General features: G+C 40.1%; 1 protein-coding gene and 1 pseudogene across 3 annotated transcripts; both read right to left on the reverse strand.

Moving 5' to 3' along the window:
* Positions 1 to 8773: 8773 nt before the first annotated feature.
* On the reverse strand, positions 8774 to 12628 carry LOC146551458 (GTPase IMAP family member 9-like; annotated as a pseudogene).
* A 707-nt stretch (positions 12629 to 13335) lies between these two features.
* LOC146551459 (GTPase IMAP family member 9-like) lies at positions 13336 to 17986 on the reverse strand. 3 transcript variants are annotated; one of them, XM_085257610.1, is made up of 2 exons: positions 17721 to 17986; positions 13336 to 14269 (listed from the first exon to the last, which is right to left on the reverse strand). In XM_085257610.1, exons 1-2 carry the CDS (start codon positions 17765 to 17767, stop codon positions 13336 to 13338), a joined length of 981 nt encoding a protein of 326 aa, XP_085113736.1. In that variant the 5' UTR covers positions 17768 to 17986. The 3 variants fall into 3 exon arrangements, with proteins under 3 accessions (XP_085113736.1, XP_085113737.1, XP_085113738.1); XM_085257611.1 differs by lacking the exon at positions 17721 to 17986 and adding an exon at positions 16023 to 16045; XM_085257612.1 differs by lacking the exon at positions 17721 to 17986 and having other exon boundaries at positions 13336 to 14292.
* Between the last annotated feature and the right edge of the window lie 877 nt (positions 17987 to 18863).

An 18863-nucleotide genomic window follows, 5' to 3' on the forward strand; every position in this document is an offset into this window, starting at 1 on the left:
TTTAAACAACACATTTGTTTTGCATTCCAACACATGAGCTGGAATGTTGTAATATTTTAAGGATGGCTTGTTTCCAGTCCAGGCATTACTGCCTGAATGACTATCATGGATCGAGGTGATCCAAATGTAGGTGCAGAAGAAAGTCTTTAACTTCCCTTAAGTACAGTGTCACTGGATGTGGGTTGGAGATGCAATGAGCTTGAACCTGCAGGCGACCATCTTCACTGACCACACCATCTGTGATGGAGGACTCATCTCTCCTGTTGTCCTGCAAGCAAACAATCGTATTTTTTGGAACATGAACTTAATTGCTTTCTTAAAACATTTTTTCTGCATTTGGTATAAACAGACTCAAATTTAGACAATCTCAGGCTCCCTCCCCACCGGAGAGGTGACATTCAGTGTCCCAATTGTCAGTCTGGATAGCCCTGACCACCACCCAACACACAATAATGTCATGAAAGCATCATTTTAAAAAGGGCTATGCAAACATGGCCAATAACTTTCATTCTAATGATGTGCAAAATGATTTGGGCACAAAACAAATTTTGTTGTTAGAAAACTTGCAGACTTCACTATATACAGTGTAGACCCTCTAAACTAAGTTTGGGGGATGTGATCTTTCAAGAAATGCAGACCAAACTGTTGTTGTTTGTTTACTTACACAGCATGTCTTGTAGAATTAACTGGAGTCACCAGCAACAGCATCGCGCAGTCATATCTCAAGTCTAATAACAGAAGACAGGAAAAGATCAGTAAAGAAACAACTTCCCCAAACCAAAGCACAAATAAAACAATAAGTAAAACAGGCTGATCTAAAGTATGATTAAAGTTCAGCCTGATTATTATAAATGTCACTGACAGTTGCTAATATATTGGAAAACCAGAATACTTACTGATGTCTTTCTGTCCAACAGCAGGAGTACTGGTCCCGAGCCTCAAAGACAGTAAGAAGCAAGCAGAGGGAGAAAAAACAGAACATTTTTCAGAAACTGATTTGATCCTTAATGGCTGTGCAATCATTGTAACATGGAGTTTGCTTATGTTGTTAAATAAAGGCTAGATTTGACATTAATAGATGCCACAGATGTTCAAAAGCTGCCACAAAGCATGAAAAAAATGGACGTCTCCGAAAACGTCTGAGCATTTTTGCAAATATGTGATGTCTTGATAAATCGAGCAGATATTTGAACTTTACACAGCTACATTCTCGCCTGAAAATATCTTAAAAGTTGATTTTGTGACTCAGAAAAAGTAATAAGTTTTTTAGCCGCGCTCCTCCGCCATTGGCCAATAAGTACGCACAGGCTCCGACAACCGCAGCCGACAAATGCCATCCTCCTTTTCCCCAGACTACCCTTTCTGGGTCACAAAATAACCTTTTAAGATATTTTCAGGTGAGAATGTAGCTGTGTAATGCTCAAATATCTACTTAATTTATCAAAATATCACATATTTGCAAAAGTGCTTCCACGTTTTCGGAGAGCTCTGTTATCCACCAGCGCGATAGCTGACCGGGAGGTTAAGGCTTGATAGAGTCCATGAGCACAGCTAACTCCTGGCTTATTGTTTTCAACCCCCTGCGGTCTTTTGCTACTCAGGTTAAACATGATATATATAATTAGTTAGTTAGTTAGTTAGTTATGGCTATGGATTGAAAATACCCCCCACACCACACCCCTAATGGCTGCACCTCCCGAAGAATTTTGTCTGGGCTCTTATCTCACTTTTTTATTTCAAACAATCAACAGAAAATTTCACCGACATAGTTTTATGTAAGGTTTTTAAGGGTGTGTTAATTTTTAAGTAACATGAGCCCAGCGGCAACAGCAACGCTAGGCTAACACTAACTAGCTAGCAAGATTATAAACTTGCTGCTAAACTAAGAGAAGCCACAAAATCAGTTTGAATAAGAGTAAACATTTACTTACCAAGTCAGTGTATCAGGTAAAGATTCACAGCAATGACAATAATCTCTTGAGCTGACGCTTCTCCAGGTTTGCTCAACATATTCCATAACAAATGCTGGCACCATGAACATGCGGACTGATCCAAGAGGGAGGAGGACGGTAGTGACGTGGCATTTTCAAAACACATCTTTCATCCTTCCGCACTGAGAAGCAAAACTTCCAGCTTATTTAGTTTTTCTAAGTTAAGACAACTCAAATAAATTGAGTTTATCAGCGTTTTGCATAAAAAGTACTTGTAACTTATTTAAATTGAGTTCTAATAACAAATTGATAAAAATTGAGTTCAGCTTATTTAATATTTTTAATTAAACACAATATTACATTTTACAGTGCATAAAGACATGAATAAGTGAGTGTTACATCCCCCAGGAGGATGTCTCTTCTCCCTATTAACCCTTTGTTTTGTCCAGGCTCCACCTCCTCTGTCCTGATTGGATGCTGTGCAGAGTCCGGCTGATTGGTAATCAGCAGAGCACTATTTAAGGCCTGTGGAGCTGTGCTTCTGGGCCCTCCGGCCATTTTGGTTGCCATACTGGTGCAGGCTTGCATGCCTTTGTATTTTGTGTGAGCATTGTTGTTTCATGTTCAGACTGCTTGTAGGGGAGAGCTGCCTTTTGTTTTGACACCCTGTTTTCTCCTGTTTATGTGTTGTTAGGTAGGTTATGGTTATAGGTTGTATCTTTTGTTTCTTTGGAGTTAGGTAAGTTTCTTTTATTTCTACGTCAGGGATGTTTTGTTTGTTATGTTGGCCTTGGCTCTCCCTGACGTTACACCTCGGTCTGAACCTATGTCCCATCACCAGTATTAAATAAACCTTTTAAATTTACCATCTTGGCTCCTCCTTCTCTATCCACATTTTCGTCCCTTCAACCCCCTAGACTAGCCAGGGGACGTAACATAAATTGGGGGCTCGTCCGGGATAAAAGTCCTGGTTAATCCATTTGTGGATGGTGAAGGTTTGGAGTTGTTTGTTTCTGCTGGTGTATTTGGCAGAGGTAGTTAGTATGGCAACTGGTGTTTTTGCTTTGAGTGCATTTTTGAGTAATCCTTCTTGGGAGGAGCTAAATGCGTGTAGAAAACGTGATTTGTTTGCTATAGCAGCACACTTTGAGTTAAATGTATCAAGGCAAATGGTGAAAGAGGACTTGAAAACTGCTGTTTCAAACAAACTTGTGGAAGAAGGCCTGCTTCCTGTTTCTAAATCACCTCGTTTGCCAGTTCCTCTTGACAGGACCCCTAATGAAGGAGTGAAGCCTGCTGTGTTAAAGGACGAAGGGCAAAACCCTGCTGCTGTGGAGCAACAAACGGTGGAAAATTTAAGCACTAATGGCTCACCTTCTTTTGCTACTCCATCTTCTCCTCGTTCAAGACAAGAAGTATTACTCAAGGTACGTTTGGCTAAATTACAATTTGAGGCTCAGGATAAAGCCCAAGCTCGTCAGGCAGAGTTGGAACTTCGCAGGTTGGAAGCAGAGACAGAAAAGGTGTTAAAGCTGAAAAAGTTGGAGCTGGAGTTGCAGATTGAAAGGGAGGTCAGACTGCGTCAGTTGGAGTTACAGGCACAGACTTCAAGAAGTACTACTACTCAACCTAGTTCTGCAAATTCATCTGTTGGTGAAACAACCTCCTCCCCTGTAAACCCAGGTGGTTTCAATGTGAGTAAAAACATTGTGTTGGTACCTCCATTTCGTGAATCAGAAGTTGATACATATTTCAATGTGTTTGAACGTGTAGCTGCCTCATTGCACTGGCCGAGAGAAGTTTGGCCATTGCTTCTTCAGTGCAAATTGGTAGGCAAAGCACAAGAAGTCTGTTCTGCTTTGTCTTTGGAAGAAAGTTTGAAATATGATGTAGTGAAGTCTGCTATCCTTGCTGCTTGTTCCCGAAGCGTATAGGCAACGCTTTCGCAATCACACAAGAACAGCAAATCAGACTTTTGTAGAGTTTGCTCGTGAAAAAGCTACTCTTTTTGATAGATGGATAACAGCAAGTAAAGTTCCTGACTACAACTCCTTACGTGAACTGATACTGCTGGAAGAGTTCAAAAATGGCCTGCCAGAACGCATTGTTGTACACCTTAATGAACAGAAGGTTTCCACTTTGAAAGAAGCAGCTGTGATAGCTGATGAATTTGTGCTGACTCATAAAACTGTTTTTGTGCAGAAACGTGAAGTTACCACCAGAGAACCTCCCCCACGAAAGGATCCTTCAAGCCCACGACAGACTTTTGCTCCAAGGACTGAAAGGGAATGTTTCTATTGTCATAAACTTGGTCATGTTGTTGTTGAATGTCCCGCTTTGAAGCGCAAGAACCAGTCACCAAAAGGAGTAGGCTTAATTAAAACCATCCGTGCTGAGAGAAGGGACCAAAGTGAAGGAGTTGATCCCTGCTTCAAACCCTTCCTCTTAGATGGCACTGTGTCATTGACTGGGAAGCCTGAGGATGAAAAACCCATTCGAATACTCAGAGATACGGGAGGGTCAAGATCTGTGATTTTATCTGATGTATTACCCCTGAGTGACCATTCCTCTTGTCATGGTAGTATTCTGATTCAAGGAGTCGAAATGGGCTATGTCGAAGCTCCTTTGCATTATGTACACATCAAGTCAAAGTTGGTTAATGGCATCTTCTCTGTGGCAGTACGCCCCTCACTTCCCATAAAAGGGGTGCAGTTCATTTTGGGAAATGATATTGCTGGTGGAAAAGTGCAACCTGTTCCCGAAGTAACAAATGATCCAGAATCAAACTTGAAGAGCAACGACCTAGCAACATGTTTCCCATCTGTTTTTCCTGCTTGTGTTCTCACCAGGGCTCAAGCAAGACGTAAAGCTGCAGAAATTGATTTGTCAGACTCTTCGTTGGCTCAGGCTCTGGCTACAGATGATTTGCAAACCCTGATTGATCTTAAAAGTGGTTCAAAGGATACTACTGAGAAGTGGAAGGATCTACATCTTCCACAGTTAGACTTGCCAGTCACACGTGAAAGCCTTGTTGCTGCTCAGAAGTCTGATCCCTCATTGACTAAATGCTTTACTTTTCTTTCTGAAACAGGAAATAAAAAGGCTTCTTATTTCTTGGAAGATGGGGTCTTGATGCGCAAGTGGACTGCCCACCCAAGTCTAACAGCAGACGTAGAGGAAAGCTGTTCTGATGACTGTGACTGGAGCACTACTTATCAGATTGTTGTGCCTCTTGAGTATCGTCACTACGTAGTCTCCCTTGCACATGAGCACCCTCTGTCTGGTCATTTGGGAGTTACAAAAACGTACAACAAGATACTCAACCATTTCTTTTGGCCAGGATTGAAGGCTGATATAGTTGAGTTTTGCCGCACTTGTAAAACATGTCAGATTGCAGGAAAGCCAAACCAGACAGTTCCTATAGCTCCTCTTCATCCTATACCAGTACTTGGTGAACCTTTTGAACGTGTCATTGTGGACTGTGTTGGTCCATTGCCCAAGACAAAGAATGGTAATCAGTTTTTACTGACTGCAATGTGTACTTCGACTCGTTTTCCAGAAGCTGTCCCACTCAGAAGAATAACTGCACCTTTGGTGATTAAAGTTTTGACAAAGTTCTTCACTACTTTTGGTTTACCAAAAGTAGTCCAGACAGACCAAGGAACTAACTTTCTGTCTAAACTTTTCAAGCAGGTCATGCAGACTCTGGGGATTAAGCATGTTGTGTCAAGTGCATACCATACTGAGTCTCAAGGAGCATTGGAGCGCTGGCATCAGACACTCAAGGCAACATTGCAGAAATACTGCTTGGATACTGCAAAAGAGTGGGATGAGGGAGTACCTCTGATGGTGTTTGCCATGCGCGAAGCTAAGCAAGAGTCCCTTGGGTTTAGCCCAAATGAACTAGTGTTTGGTCATTCTGTCCGGGGACCTTTGAAGTTGTTGAAAGAACAGTTCTTGTCAACAGACCATGTTGTGAAAACTAATGTTCTGGATTATGTTTCACAGTTCAGAGAGCGCCTCCATAAGGCCAGGTTGGCAGCTGCAGAAGCCCTCTCCTCTGCTCAGGGGAAGATGAAGAGTTGGTATGATAAGAAAGCCGTTCCTCGATCTTTCAATCCAGGTGACAAGGTTTTGGTTCTTCTACCAACTGCTAGCTCTGCATTGTCTGCCCGCTTCTGTGGACCATACCAGGTGGATAAGAAAGTAAATGACACTGACTATGTGATTAAAACCCCAGACAGGAAGCGTAAAACACGCTTGTGCCATCTCAATATGCTCAAATCTTTTCATTCTAGAGCTGACTCTCTCTGTGGTCCTGCAGATAAGTCTGTGGCATCTCCGTCCGAGCCAATCTCATCTCCAGAACCTCTCTTGTTGAACTCTTCCTCAGGATTGAGGTCAAGTTTAGATGAAGACGGGCTCAAACTTTGTGATGCCAGCTACCAGAATGCCAGAATGCTTAATTCTGAGGTACTGTCCCAGTTGTCTATATATCTGTCTCACTTGACCCGTGAGCAACAGTTGGACATTGAAAGGCTCGTCACCATTCATTTAACACTCTTTGGGGACATGCCTTCCCGTACTACTGTAATAGAGCACGACATTGATGTTGGGAATGCCGTGCCTATTAAGCAGCATGCTTACCGTGTGAATATGGCAAAAAGGGAAATGATGAACACAGAAGTAGACTACCTTCTGAAGCATGGATTGGCTATCCCAAGCTATAGTCCATGGAGTTCTCCGTGCCTGGTTACGCCAAAATCAGATGGAACACCTCGCTTTTGCACAGATTTCCGCAAGGTAAATGCAGTAACAGTACCTGATTCCTTCCCACTGCCCCGTGTTGAGGACTGTATTGACAGCGTCGGATCTGCTGCTTATGTGAGTAAGCTTGACCTTAAAGGTTATTGGCAAGTACCTCTGACAGAAAGAGCATCAGAAATCTCAGCTTTCGTAACACCTGATCACTTTTTACAATATACAGTTATGGCATTTGGAATGAGAAATGCTCCTGCTACCTTTCAGAGGTTAATGTCAACTGTATTATCTGGTGTGGCAAACTGTAATGTTTATCTTGATGATGTGGTCATCTATTCTTCCAGCTGGTCAGAGCATGTTGACACCTTAACCACTGTGTTCAAGCGTTTAGCTGATGCTTCCTTGACCCTCAACTTGGCTAAATGCGAGTTTGGTAAGGCTACAGTGACCTACCTTGGAAAGGAAGTTGGGCAGGGCAAGGTTCGCCCTATCAGTGCAAAGGTTAATGCCATTCTTAACTTTCCTGTGCCAACAACACGCCGTGAGCTGCGCAGATTTCTGGGGATGGTTGGTTACTACAGGTGTTTCTGTAGGAATTTTTCTGAAGTCGTAACACCACTGACAAACCTGTGCAGCCCGAAGGTACCATTCATTTGGAGTCCTGAGTGTCAACATGCTTTTGAATGTGCAAAAGGTCTTCTGTCGAGTTCACCTGTTCTTGTCGCTCCAGACTTTTCTAAACCTTTCAAGCTTGAAGTGGATGCCAGTGAGGTGGGGGCTGGAGCTGTTCTTCTTCAGGATGACGGACAAGGAGTGAGTCATCCTGTCTGCTTCTTTGGCAAGAAGTTCGATACTCATCAAAGGCGGTACTCGACAATTGAAAAGGAGACTCTGGCCATGCTTCTGGCTCTTCAGCATTTTGACGTGTATGTGGGATCTACTTCCCAACCTGTAGAGGTCTTCACTGATCACAATCCTCTCGTGTTCCTCTCTCGTATGTATAACAACAATCAGCGACTGATGAGGTGGGCTTTAATTTCACAAAACTACAACATTGAAATAAAGCATAAAAGAGGATGTGAAAATATTGTGGCCGATGCCCTCTCAAGAATGTGATGGTGTAAGGTTAACAAACTTATACGTTTGTTTTTCTGGGTGGGGGTGTTACATCCCCCAGGAGGATGTCTCTTCTCCCTATTAACCCTTTGTTTTGTCCAGGCTCCACCTCCTCTGTCCTGATTGGATGCTGTGCAGAGTCCGGCTGGTTGGTAATCAGCAGAGCACTATTTAAGGCCTGTGGAGCTGTGCTTCTGGGCCCTCCGGCCATTTTGGTTGCCATACTGGTGCAGGCTTGCATGCCTTTGTATTTTGTGTGAGCATTGTTGTTTCATGTTCAGACTGCTTGTAGGGGAGAGCTGCCTTTTGTTTTGACATCCTGTTTTCTCCTGTTTATGTGTTGTTAGGTAGGTTATGGTTATAGGTTGTATCTTTTGTTTCTTTGGAGTTAGGTAAGTTTCTTTTATTTCTACGTCAGGGATGTTTTGTTTGTTATGTTGGCCTTGGCTCTCCCTGACGTTACACCTCGGTCTGAACCTACGTCCCATCACCAGTATTAAATAAACCTTTTAAATTTACCATCTTGGCTCCTCCGTCTCTATCCACATTTATGTTCGTCCCTTCAACCCCCTAGACTAGCCAGGGGACGTAACAGTGAGTTTGGTGAGGAAGATTGTGAAAAGTGCGCTTCTGGTCAAAAATTCCAATAAACACACTCCTAAACCTTGTGGAAAGTCTTTCCAGAAGAACTAATCCTGTTGTAGCTGCAAAGGGTGGGCTAACATCAGATTAAACCTACATATTAAATCACATTTTAATGAATTAAAAATAAAATGTCACTCACATTTATATGCGTGGTAAAGCAGATGAGCTAATACTTTTGGCAATGTAGATAATGCTTTGTTAAGCAAAGTTGGCTCTGACTAAAACAAGTTAACAACATAGTCTACAGCCAAAAAGCAATATTATAAAAGTAATACATTAAACTAGGCAATAGTTTTTTGCTTCTATGAAGTTAGAATTTCTTATTGCAACAGACATGTTGCATGCTTCACTGACTGTCCTGTTAAATTCATTTCTCTTTTGACTTCAGCCTTTAGGTTGTTCTTTCTCTGTTGCTCTTCATCCTTTCGTTCCTTTGCAAGTCTCTGTTTCTCTTTCTTTGAGGCCTTCTTTGCCTTTTTCAACATGTTTACTGTGTAGTGACCCCCACAATTCTCCACAGTCATTCTGTTAATTTTCTCTAGAAGCTGCCTGATTTGTTCTGGGTCTTCCACTTCGTTATTGAAGACATGATATCTGCCATAGACACCCTCAATGAGCTCTTGAAGTCATAAATTTTTTGAGATGAAATTTTCAGTAGTTTGTTTCTTTAGTTTGTCTCCATGTGTGAACAGAACTAGCGAGTATTTGGCTGCCTCTTTACCAAAAGTACTTTGAATCATCTTCACAGTGTCTTCCTCTTCTTGTGTGAACCTACCAAGCTTTAAGACCATCAGGAAGGCATGAGGGCCAGAAGCAGACAGAGAAATAGATATTTTAATTTTTTTTAACACTTCTTCTTCAGTCACATTATTGTCAAATACCCCAGGAGTGTCAATGATGGTCACCTTTCGACCTTCCACATCTCCCTGAGCTCTCTTGCACTCAGATGTCCAGGAGGGTGGGGACAGTTCAGACTAGAGATGGACCGATCCGATATTACGTATCGGTCCGATACTGACCTAAATTACTGGATCGGATATCGGAGAAAAATAAAAAATGTAATACGATCCATTAAATATCACGAAAGCACCTCACAAAACTTGCAACACGCCATAACTCACCTCAGAACGTTAGCACGTCGAAGCAGTATGCATCACGTGATAGAGCGGCTGTGGCATGCGGGATCTGTCGGTGGTCTGGATAGCATTTGGAGCTTCGCTAGCAACCCGGCATTTCATCTCCGACAAAGTTATCCCCGAGAGAAGTAAAGCAAGTGTGTAAGTCCATCTCTGAATGTTTGTAAAGCATTCCTGCGTTAAGCTTAACAAGCGACTGCCTCTTCTTGCTGCTACTTCAATCATGAAACTGCTTAATGATCAGCTGATCGGCTTTTCTGTCATGAGTCCGTCTCTCTTGTTTGGTTTTGGCCCACTTTGCACCAGAAAGAGGAAACCAGCGGATAAACAACAGCAACACGTTTAAGCTTGATAAGCTGTTGTTAGAATTTATTTAATGTTACTTTCTACTCGAGGATCTTTTTCTACGTAGCTGACGGCTGGTAACTGTGCAGGGGCGGATCTAGCAAAGTTTAGCCAGGGGGGCCGATAGGGCATTAACAGGGAAAAGGGGGCACAAAGACATACTTTTCTTTCTTATTCTCATTTAAAATGTCGAGCTTTTAATAAATAATTATCTGACACCCAAAGTTTTAATTTGATGTAAAAGGAATAGAAGTCAATTACTGTATATAGTGACTATTAAGTCTAATATACCCTAGTAAGCTATAGTACTTTTTACTTTGGGAAGGTACCATCTGTGCAGTCTGCAATTTTGTTGAAGAAAGATGTCGAATCTATTTAATATTTCTTGAAAAATAATTGATTTCTGTGCATTTTTTTTCACACTGCATCAAATTAAGGTTGATTATGTCGATTAAGCATCATGAGGTGGAGCGTGAGGGGTGGTTCCCTATTTTTTATTTATTTATTTTTGTTGTTGCTGGGAGTTGGAACCCTATTAGTTAGGTTGCTTAATATTTACGCTAAGTACTCTTTAAAATACCAGAATAGGGAGGATGGTGTAGGTTTAAGTTTATTAGATTGATCAGTATTGCTGAACTATGAAATATTTTGTTTTGCATACAGGTATAACAGAATAGCTTTAGTGTAGTTGTTGTTTTAAACTTGAGTTATGAACTTATACAAAATGCAGCAAGATATAAAAAAAAAAAACTGTTTTGTTGATTAAAAAACACTATATCGGATTCATATCGGTATCGGCAGATATCCAAATTTATGATATCGGTATCGGTATCGGACATAAAAAAGTGGTATCATGCCATCTCTAGTTCAGACTGAAAATCTTTTCTTCCTAAGATGATGTTTCCTGTTGCACTCTTCCCTCCTCCTGTTTTTCCCACCAAAATAATTCGTAGTTCATCACTCTTCTTCTGCTTCCTAGAACCTGCAGACATAAAACATAGGAACATCTTTTTTCTTTTTCAGTTTTTTTTCTTTTTCTGCCGTCATTGTATAAAATATTGAACTTTAGTGTAGATTGTACAGTGTACAAGTTATTTGCTCACCATCACAGTGTAAGATAAAAGCTGGCCTTTCTAGACTGTCAAGCACCCAATTCTAAGAGACTGAAAAAACAATCTCCATAAACTAATAAAATATGAGTGCATAAATTGGTGCCGACGCTCATTAGCAAATAAGCATTTTTATTTTAACCTCTATCTACCAGGCCACCCACAACAAATCTAGGGTTACGTTACTGACCCTTTTTTTAAATCGTATTTTTACCTATTTGGAACACCCAGATGGAAAAAAAGAAACTTTAAATACAAAAACCCTAATGACACAATGTAAGCAACTTAATTTAAAAGGTTTTGTTTTCACCCTACAAGAACATGCTGACTTACAATTTCTTTAAAACATTTGTGTGTGTATAGAATAGAATAGAATAGAATAGAATAGAATAGAATAGAATAGCCTTTATTGTCATTGTACAGAGTACAATGAAATTGGAGTGCCACTCCCTTGGTGCAAGATAAATAATAAATATAAATGTAAAATATAAAAAGTACAATAAAATAATCGCAAGTACTCAAACAATAGTAAGTACGATATATACAGGATAACGTGTGTGTTTACAACCCTTCAAAGGTCTGTGTGAGGTTCAAGCCTTGATTTTACTGTTGAAGTCCTTAGAGAGACTGCCAGACAAACATGTCTATACACCTATATATATATATATATATATATATATATATATATATATTCAGGGGTCTGAAACTCAAATGAGCTGGGGGCCACTGCTAGCACTGTCATCTCATTGGAGGGCCACTCAAGTGTTCGAGAAGTACAAAAAAACAAAACAAAAAATACACTGACAAATATTTATGAAAATATAGTGGGTTTTTTAAATTTTAAATATTGTATAACACAAAACTGCGAAAGTGAGTGCAAATCTTTTTTCCTTACTAGACCCCTGCTCTAAGGCAATCACCGATAGCCAAAACACAACAACCATATATCAGTATATCCATGTCCAAAAGATGAACACTGAACATTTTTGAATTGGGTTCAGGTCATTTAAATGGTGACACATATTTCAAAATAAATGAGTTTCTTCCATTTCAAACACCAGCATCAAAATAATTAATTAGAATTAATCAAGAACTTTGAGTTGAATGTGCAAGTCCATTGTTGATCAACAGCAAGGCAAAATCCCCAGAATATTAGAGAGAATAGTATAGAGCAGCGGTCCCCAACCTTTTTTGCGCCACGGACCGATTTGTGCCCGACAATATTTTCACGGACCGGCCTTTAGGGAGTTGCGGATAAATACAAACAAAATAAAACTAGTACCGGTCTCAAAAAAAGAAGATTTATTCATAACACACGTGAAAAGACCCAGGAAAACCGAGTTAATGAAAAAAACGATAACAAAATTACGCTAAAAACCGATAAAAACCCTGAAAACCATACATTTCACACCCAAGTCTCAACTCTCGCGGCCCGGTACCAAATGACTCACGGACTTGTACCAGTCCGTGGCCCGGGGGTTGGGGACCGCTGGTATAGAGATTTCACATAGATAGCTACATCTCTCCTAGAGCTCACATGTCCAAGGTTGTGGAATATCGTACCAGCATGACTGGCTGGTTTCATGTTTGTGCTTGAACAAGCTTAGAATCAGAGATGGGCAGTAACGCGTAATCCGATTACTTTTTTCAAGTAACTTGACCAACACTGCTTAGAATGACACTTTTTCAATCCAGTCTGACAAAAAAAATACAAAATATTCCCAGAACAGAATTTATATAGATACTGATATTCCATTAGTAAATGCCTGCATTTGTATAGCGCTTTTCTAGTCCATAGAACCCCAAAGTGCTTTACACTACATTCAGTCATCCACCCATTCACACACACATTCACACACTGGCGATAGCAAGCTACATTGTAGCCACAGCTGCCCTGGGGCGCACTGACAGAGGCGAGGCTGCCGGACACAGGCGCCACCGGGCCCTCTGACCACCACCAGTAGGCAAACAAGGTTAGTATCTTGCCCAAGGATATTTGGCATGCAGCCAGGATGCAGCCTGGGATCGAACCACCGACCTTCTGATTAGTGGCTAACCTGCTCTGCCACCTGAGCTACAGCCACCCCATTAGTGATTATAATCATATACAAATAATAGTGAAGTTATTAACAGTTGAGTATCTCTCACTTGTACATGTTCAAATTATTTCTCTAAGTATTAAAAAGTGATTAGGAAAGTCGTATTCTTTATTTGTGCAAAAATGTTTCTTGAGATGCAGTTGACCAAAACTGCCAAAATTTTCCTGGGGAATAATTTAATCCTCCAAAATCTTCATTGTATGTGGCAGCAATCTGAGACTCTCACTGCTAAAGCACCAACTGTAGCTCCAACAGCTGCTCCAGCAGCAATTCCAACTGCCAAACCTATCGGACCGCCTGCAATTCCAAGCACACCTCCAATGGCAGCACCACAGGCTGCTGCAACAGCTATTGCTGGTGCTGAAGTGAAGTCATTTGATTTTTCAGCTCTGGCTCTGGCTTCATAATGATATCTCATCTGCACCTTGCACTTCTCTCTGGTGGCCCTTCCTCCATATTTGGCTCTCAGTTTATCAAGCTCTCTCTGCTTCTGTGCTTCCATCTCCTTCAGGAGTCGCTCTTTCTCCTTTTCTATGGCTGCCTCTGCTTTCATGAACATTGCATTGGTATAGTAACCTCCACCATTAACCACAGTCATCTTGTCAATTTTGTCCAGGAGCTGAGAGATTTGTTTGGGATCTTTGATTTCATTGTTGAAGACATGGTATCTGTTACCACACTTTCGAATGATGGCTATGAGATCAGGACTTTCTGAAATAAAGTTTTCAATGGTTTGCTTCTTTAACTGGTCTCCATGTGTAAATAACACCATTGTGTATTTTGCTCCATCTTCACCAAAGGTGGTCTGGATCATCTGAACAGTATCTTTCTCTTCCTGAGTGAACCTGCCCAGCTGAAGAACCACAAGGAAGGCATGAGGACCAGGGGCAGACAGAGAGATGCACATCTTGATCCTATTCAATACTTCTTCTTGAGTGAAATTCGTGTCAAAAAGGCCTGGAGTATCATTGACAGCTACCTTTCGACCGTCAACATTCCCCTTTGCTTTATGGCATTCAGATGTCAGACAGGATGGTGACAGTTCTGATTCAAAGGCCTCTCTCCCCAGGATTGTGTTTCCTGCTGCACTCTTCCCCACTCCCGTCTTCCCCACAAGAACAATCCTCCTTTCATCTGAATCCATGGCACCTTTGTACCCTGTTGGACAGAAACACACTGTTCATCATACAGTGCTTTGTTGTTCAGGGTGGCATGCACATGCAAAATGCAAAAAACATCTTTTATATGCTGCTTAGAGATGGTGGTAACTCTTAAAGCTGAACCAGTGAGAACCTAATAAGAATCAATAAGAGAACTGATAAGGAAATTCTGACATCCAACAGGTGAAACAGCTCAGAGATTCTCAGTTTCAGTTAATATTGGATTTGAATGCTTATCTCTTGTCTTTGATAATGCCAAAATAAACAAAAAGATTCTAAAGAAATGTTTTGGGGGATTTAAACAGATTTCATGGGAAAAAGGCTTCTCTAGTATTCAATCAGAGTGCTCAAGCCCTGTGTGAAAAGTGATTGCTCCCCTTTCCAGAAATGGCGAAAACATGGAACCATGGTGAAGCTTCCCAGGGGTGTCCAGCTGACCAAGAGTGCAGTGATCACTCATCCAAGAAGTCACAAAAGACCCCAGAACATTTGCCTCAGTTGAAGTCAGTGTTCATGACTCCACCAAAAGAATGTGTCTGGAAGAAAACATCTTGATGATCCCAAAGACCTTTTGGAAAATACTCTGTAAATGAGGGTGTATTGTGATAAACAGCTGAAACACCCAATGAGTTGGGGGTGCACAACTGATGATGTTTCGTATTCGTGACAAATGGTGGTTTACATTAGTCTTCAACTAACTGAAGAATTACATTACTGAAAACACCTAAGGTCAGTTAAAGAAAACTTGCTTCACTGATCCTGTGACAAAGTGGCTGGACTGAATGCCATTTGTCACTTGCATATATTGTTATTTTGTGTTCTGTTATCTTATAGTCAATCATAATGCTTTAATTAGTGATGTGCGATACCACTGATTTCCTTTCCGATCCGACACCAAGTAAAATTCAGGGTGGTATCGACGATACTGATCCGATACTGATACTTTGTACAAAAACGTATTTTATTTATTGCATCTTTTATTGTATCTCAAATTATAGAGTCATAATGATTACAGGACATTCGATTAATTGTTCTTATCACTTAATAATGCAGAATTCATCATATAGAAATAAAAAAACTGAAGTTGTGCGCTATTTGAACACGTTGCCTGCCTGCGGCACTAAAGGACTCCGTGAAAGACGTCTGTCTCGCCCTAGCAGCACCTGTCCTGTCCCTCTCCTCTCCTCCTCTTCAATTTGCCTCAACATATGCTCATCATATTCTGTGATATGATTTACTCTGAGGTGTTTGACAAGGTTAGTGGAGCTGCCACAACACCTTACTTTTTTGCCACATGTATCGCAAACCACGCCTCGGCTGTTTGTGGTTGTAAAATACGTCCGCACATGACTCCATTTATGCGCAGCCATTGTTGTGAGTGTGCATGCCAAGGGGCTGCAACACATTTATACATCCGTATTTCGCACATGACTATGAAAGGCGGAAGAGGAAGTAGTTCCTTCCTATGTAGACAATCCGAATGATATAGTTTCTTTCCATTGTGTTCCCATTAATGGAACTGGCCTGAGGATCAGCTCTGAAAAGTCGAAGCTCATGCACGTCAGCTCCATGGACCCACGACGGGGGATCTACATCGGGACACAGCTGCTAGAAGAAGTGGAGAACCTACCTCGGTAGCGCGATTTCCCATGACGGCAACGCGGAGGTGGATGTCAAGTGCCACACTGGAAAGGCAGCTGCGGTATTTCGGAGGATGAACAAGATCTGGTTCTCCCCGACCATCTCCCTCAAGATCAAACTCCGCGTGCTTAATTCGATCGTGATCCCAACTGCCATTTATGCCAGCGAGACTTGGAAGGTATCGGCCTGCATCAACACCAAGCTCGACGTCTTCCAGCAGCGATGTCTTCGCCGGATTCTGAAGATCCGCTACACCGACCACATCACCAACGAGGAGGTCCTGCGAAGGAGTGGCACAGTCAAACTTCACAACATCGTTGCATGCCAAAGACTCCGACTGGCCGGCCATATCCTCCGCATGGATTGTATTGTTTTGTATTGTATTGTATCTTTATTTGTTTCAGACATATAAAACAAAAAAACAATATATACACACTACATATATTTTCATTTACAGATACGAATATATATGTAGATATAAGCACACACATGTATGTGTTCAGATAAACAAAAAATATATAATGAAATAAAACAAAATCGTCTGACATAATGTAACAATGTTTGGTCTGAAAAGGAGTAGGAAGAAGTATGAACATACTTATTAATTCCTACCCCTGCTCAACATCTTATTGATTCCACATAATTCACCTAATTCCCATCATCACATACTCCACACGATACACGAGGAGAACCTATATAAACATGGCTACCGTGATTGATATAATTTGGATATAATTTGATATTTTTATACATACAATGGGTCATCATCTTTATCGGTATCATATTCTTCCAAAATCAGTTTTCGAAGTATTTTCATGAACTTACTAATTCCTGAGCATTGCTGTAGATCTATAGTAAAACTATTCCACAGTTTTACCCCATAAATAGTGACACAAAAGGTTTTAACCTTTGACCGTGCTTTAAGAATCCTTAGATTCAATTTCCCCCTCAATTCATAGTCTCCTTCTCTGTCATAGAACATCCTCTGTATATTTCCTGGTAACATATTGTATCTGGCCTTGTACATAATTTTTGCAGTTTTATATTTTATAAGATCCATAAACTTCAGTATTTTTAATTTCAAAAACATGATGTTAGTATGGTCTCTAAATCCTGCTTTATTAATCATCCTGATTGCTTTTTTTTGAATTTTACATATTGGTTGAAGTGCAGTTTTATATGTGTTTCCCCAAATTTCCACACAGTATTCCAAATATGGCAATATAAGTGAACAATAAAGTACCCGGAGTGATTTGGAAGGCAAAAAATATTTAACTTTACTCAGTACGGAGATGCTTCTTGACAGTTTGGCTTGTATATGCTTTATGTGAGGTTTCCAGCAGATTTTGTTATCTATTATCACACCCAGAAATTTTGTATCCGAAACTTGCTCTATTTCAACATTGTTTACTAATAATTTTGCTCCTGCATCTTTTTTACAATTTCCGAATAACATAAATGTAGTTTTTTCCAAATTTAATGATAGCTTATTTCTATCAAACCATGTTTTCAGTTTAATCATTTCTTGTGTGACAATTTTCAAAAGCTGCTGTAAATTCTCTCCAGCACAAAAAATATTTGTATCATCTGCAAATAGAATAAACTGTAGTATATCTGATGTTCTACATATATCATTGATATAGAGGATAAACAGCTTTGGTCCCAATACTGACCCCTGCGGAACTCCACAAACAATGTCCATACACTCTGATTGATATTCCCCAATTTTCACAAATTGCTGCCTGTCTCTCAAATAACTCTTTACCCATTCTAACACCACTCCTCTAATGCCGTAGTACTCCAGTTTATCAAGTAATATGTCATGATTAATTGTGTCAAAAGCTTTTTTTAGGTCAATGAATACACTAACTATACATTGTCTTTTATCTATATTGTTGGTGATATTTTCGATCAGTTCCATTAATGCCAATGATGTTGATCTATTTGATCTGAAACCATACTGACTATCCATTATTATTTTGTGTTTATCTATAAATTTGTCAAGTCTATTACTAAAGACTTTTTCCAGTATTTTTGAAAATTGAGAAAGTAGAGAGACAGGTCTATAATTTGTGAATTGGTGTCTGTCGCCATTTTTAAACAGTGGTGTTACTTTAGCTGTTTTCATTTGTTTTGGGAATGTACCAGTTTGTAAGGACAAATTGCAAATGTGTGTTAAGGGTTTGGAAATGCCCTCTATCACTCTCTTAACGATTTCCATATCAATGTCGTCAGAGTCTGTAGAGTTTTTTGTTTGTGATTTCCCAACAATATCAATGATTTCCATTTCTTCCACCACCGTTAAGAACATCGAATGAGGATTGCGGTCAATGAGTCTAGTTTCTTTCTCTACAGAATCTGTTATATCAGGAATTGTTTCAGCCAAGTCTGGCCCAACACTTACAAAGAATTTATTGAACTCATTTACCACATCTCTCATATTAGTAATATTTCTATCATTATTTGCGAAATACGAAGGATAGTCTGCCTGCCCCGAGCCCTTTTTGATGATGGTATTTAATGTTTTCCAGATCCCTTTAATATTATTTTTATTCATAATCAGTATTTTTTCATAGTATTCCTTTTTACATGACCTTAAAATACTCGTTAATTTATTTTTATATTTCTTGTATTTATTTTCAGCTTCTGTACTTCTGTTCATTATAAATTCTCTGTATAAGGTATTTTTCTTCTTACATGCATTTTGCAATCCTTTTGTAATCCATGGGCACTCTGCATATTTTTGTTTTTTACTATATTTCTTTACTGGGCAATGACTATTATATAACAGTTTAAATTTTCCTAAAAAAATCTCATAAGCTTTATCAATATTTTTTTCCTTATACAGCATCTCCCATTCTTGCTTGAGTAAATCACTTTTGAATGCGTTTATTGACTCTTCTGTTCTCACTCGTTTGTA

This window comes from Mchenga conophoros, linkage group LG19, assembly GCF_057382185.1.
Source record: "Mchenga conophoros isolate Kocher_MC1m ecotype Shallow Benthic linkage group LG19, M_conophoros_male_GT1.1, whole genome shotgun sequence".
Lineage (NCBI taxonomy): Eukaryota > Metazoa > Chordata > Actinopteri > Cichliformes > Cichlidae > Mchenga > Mchenga conophoros.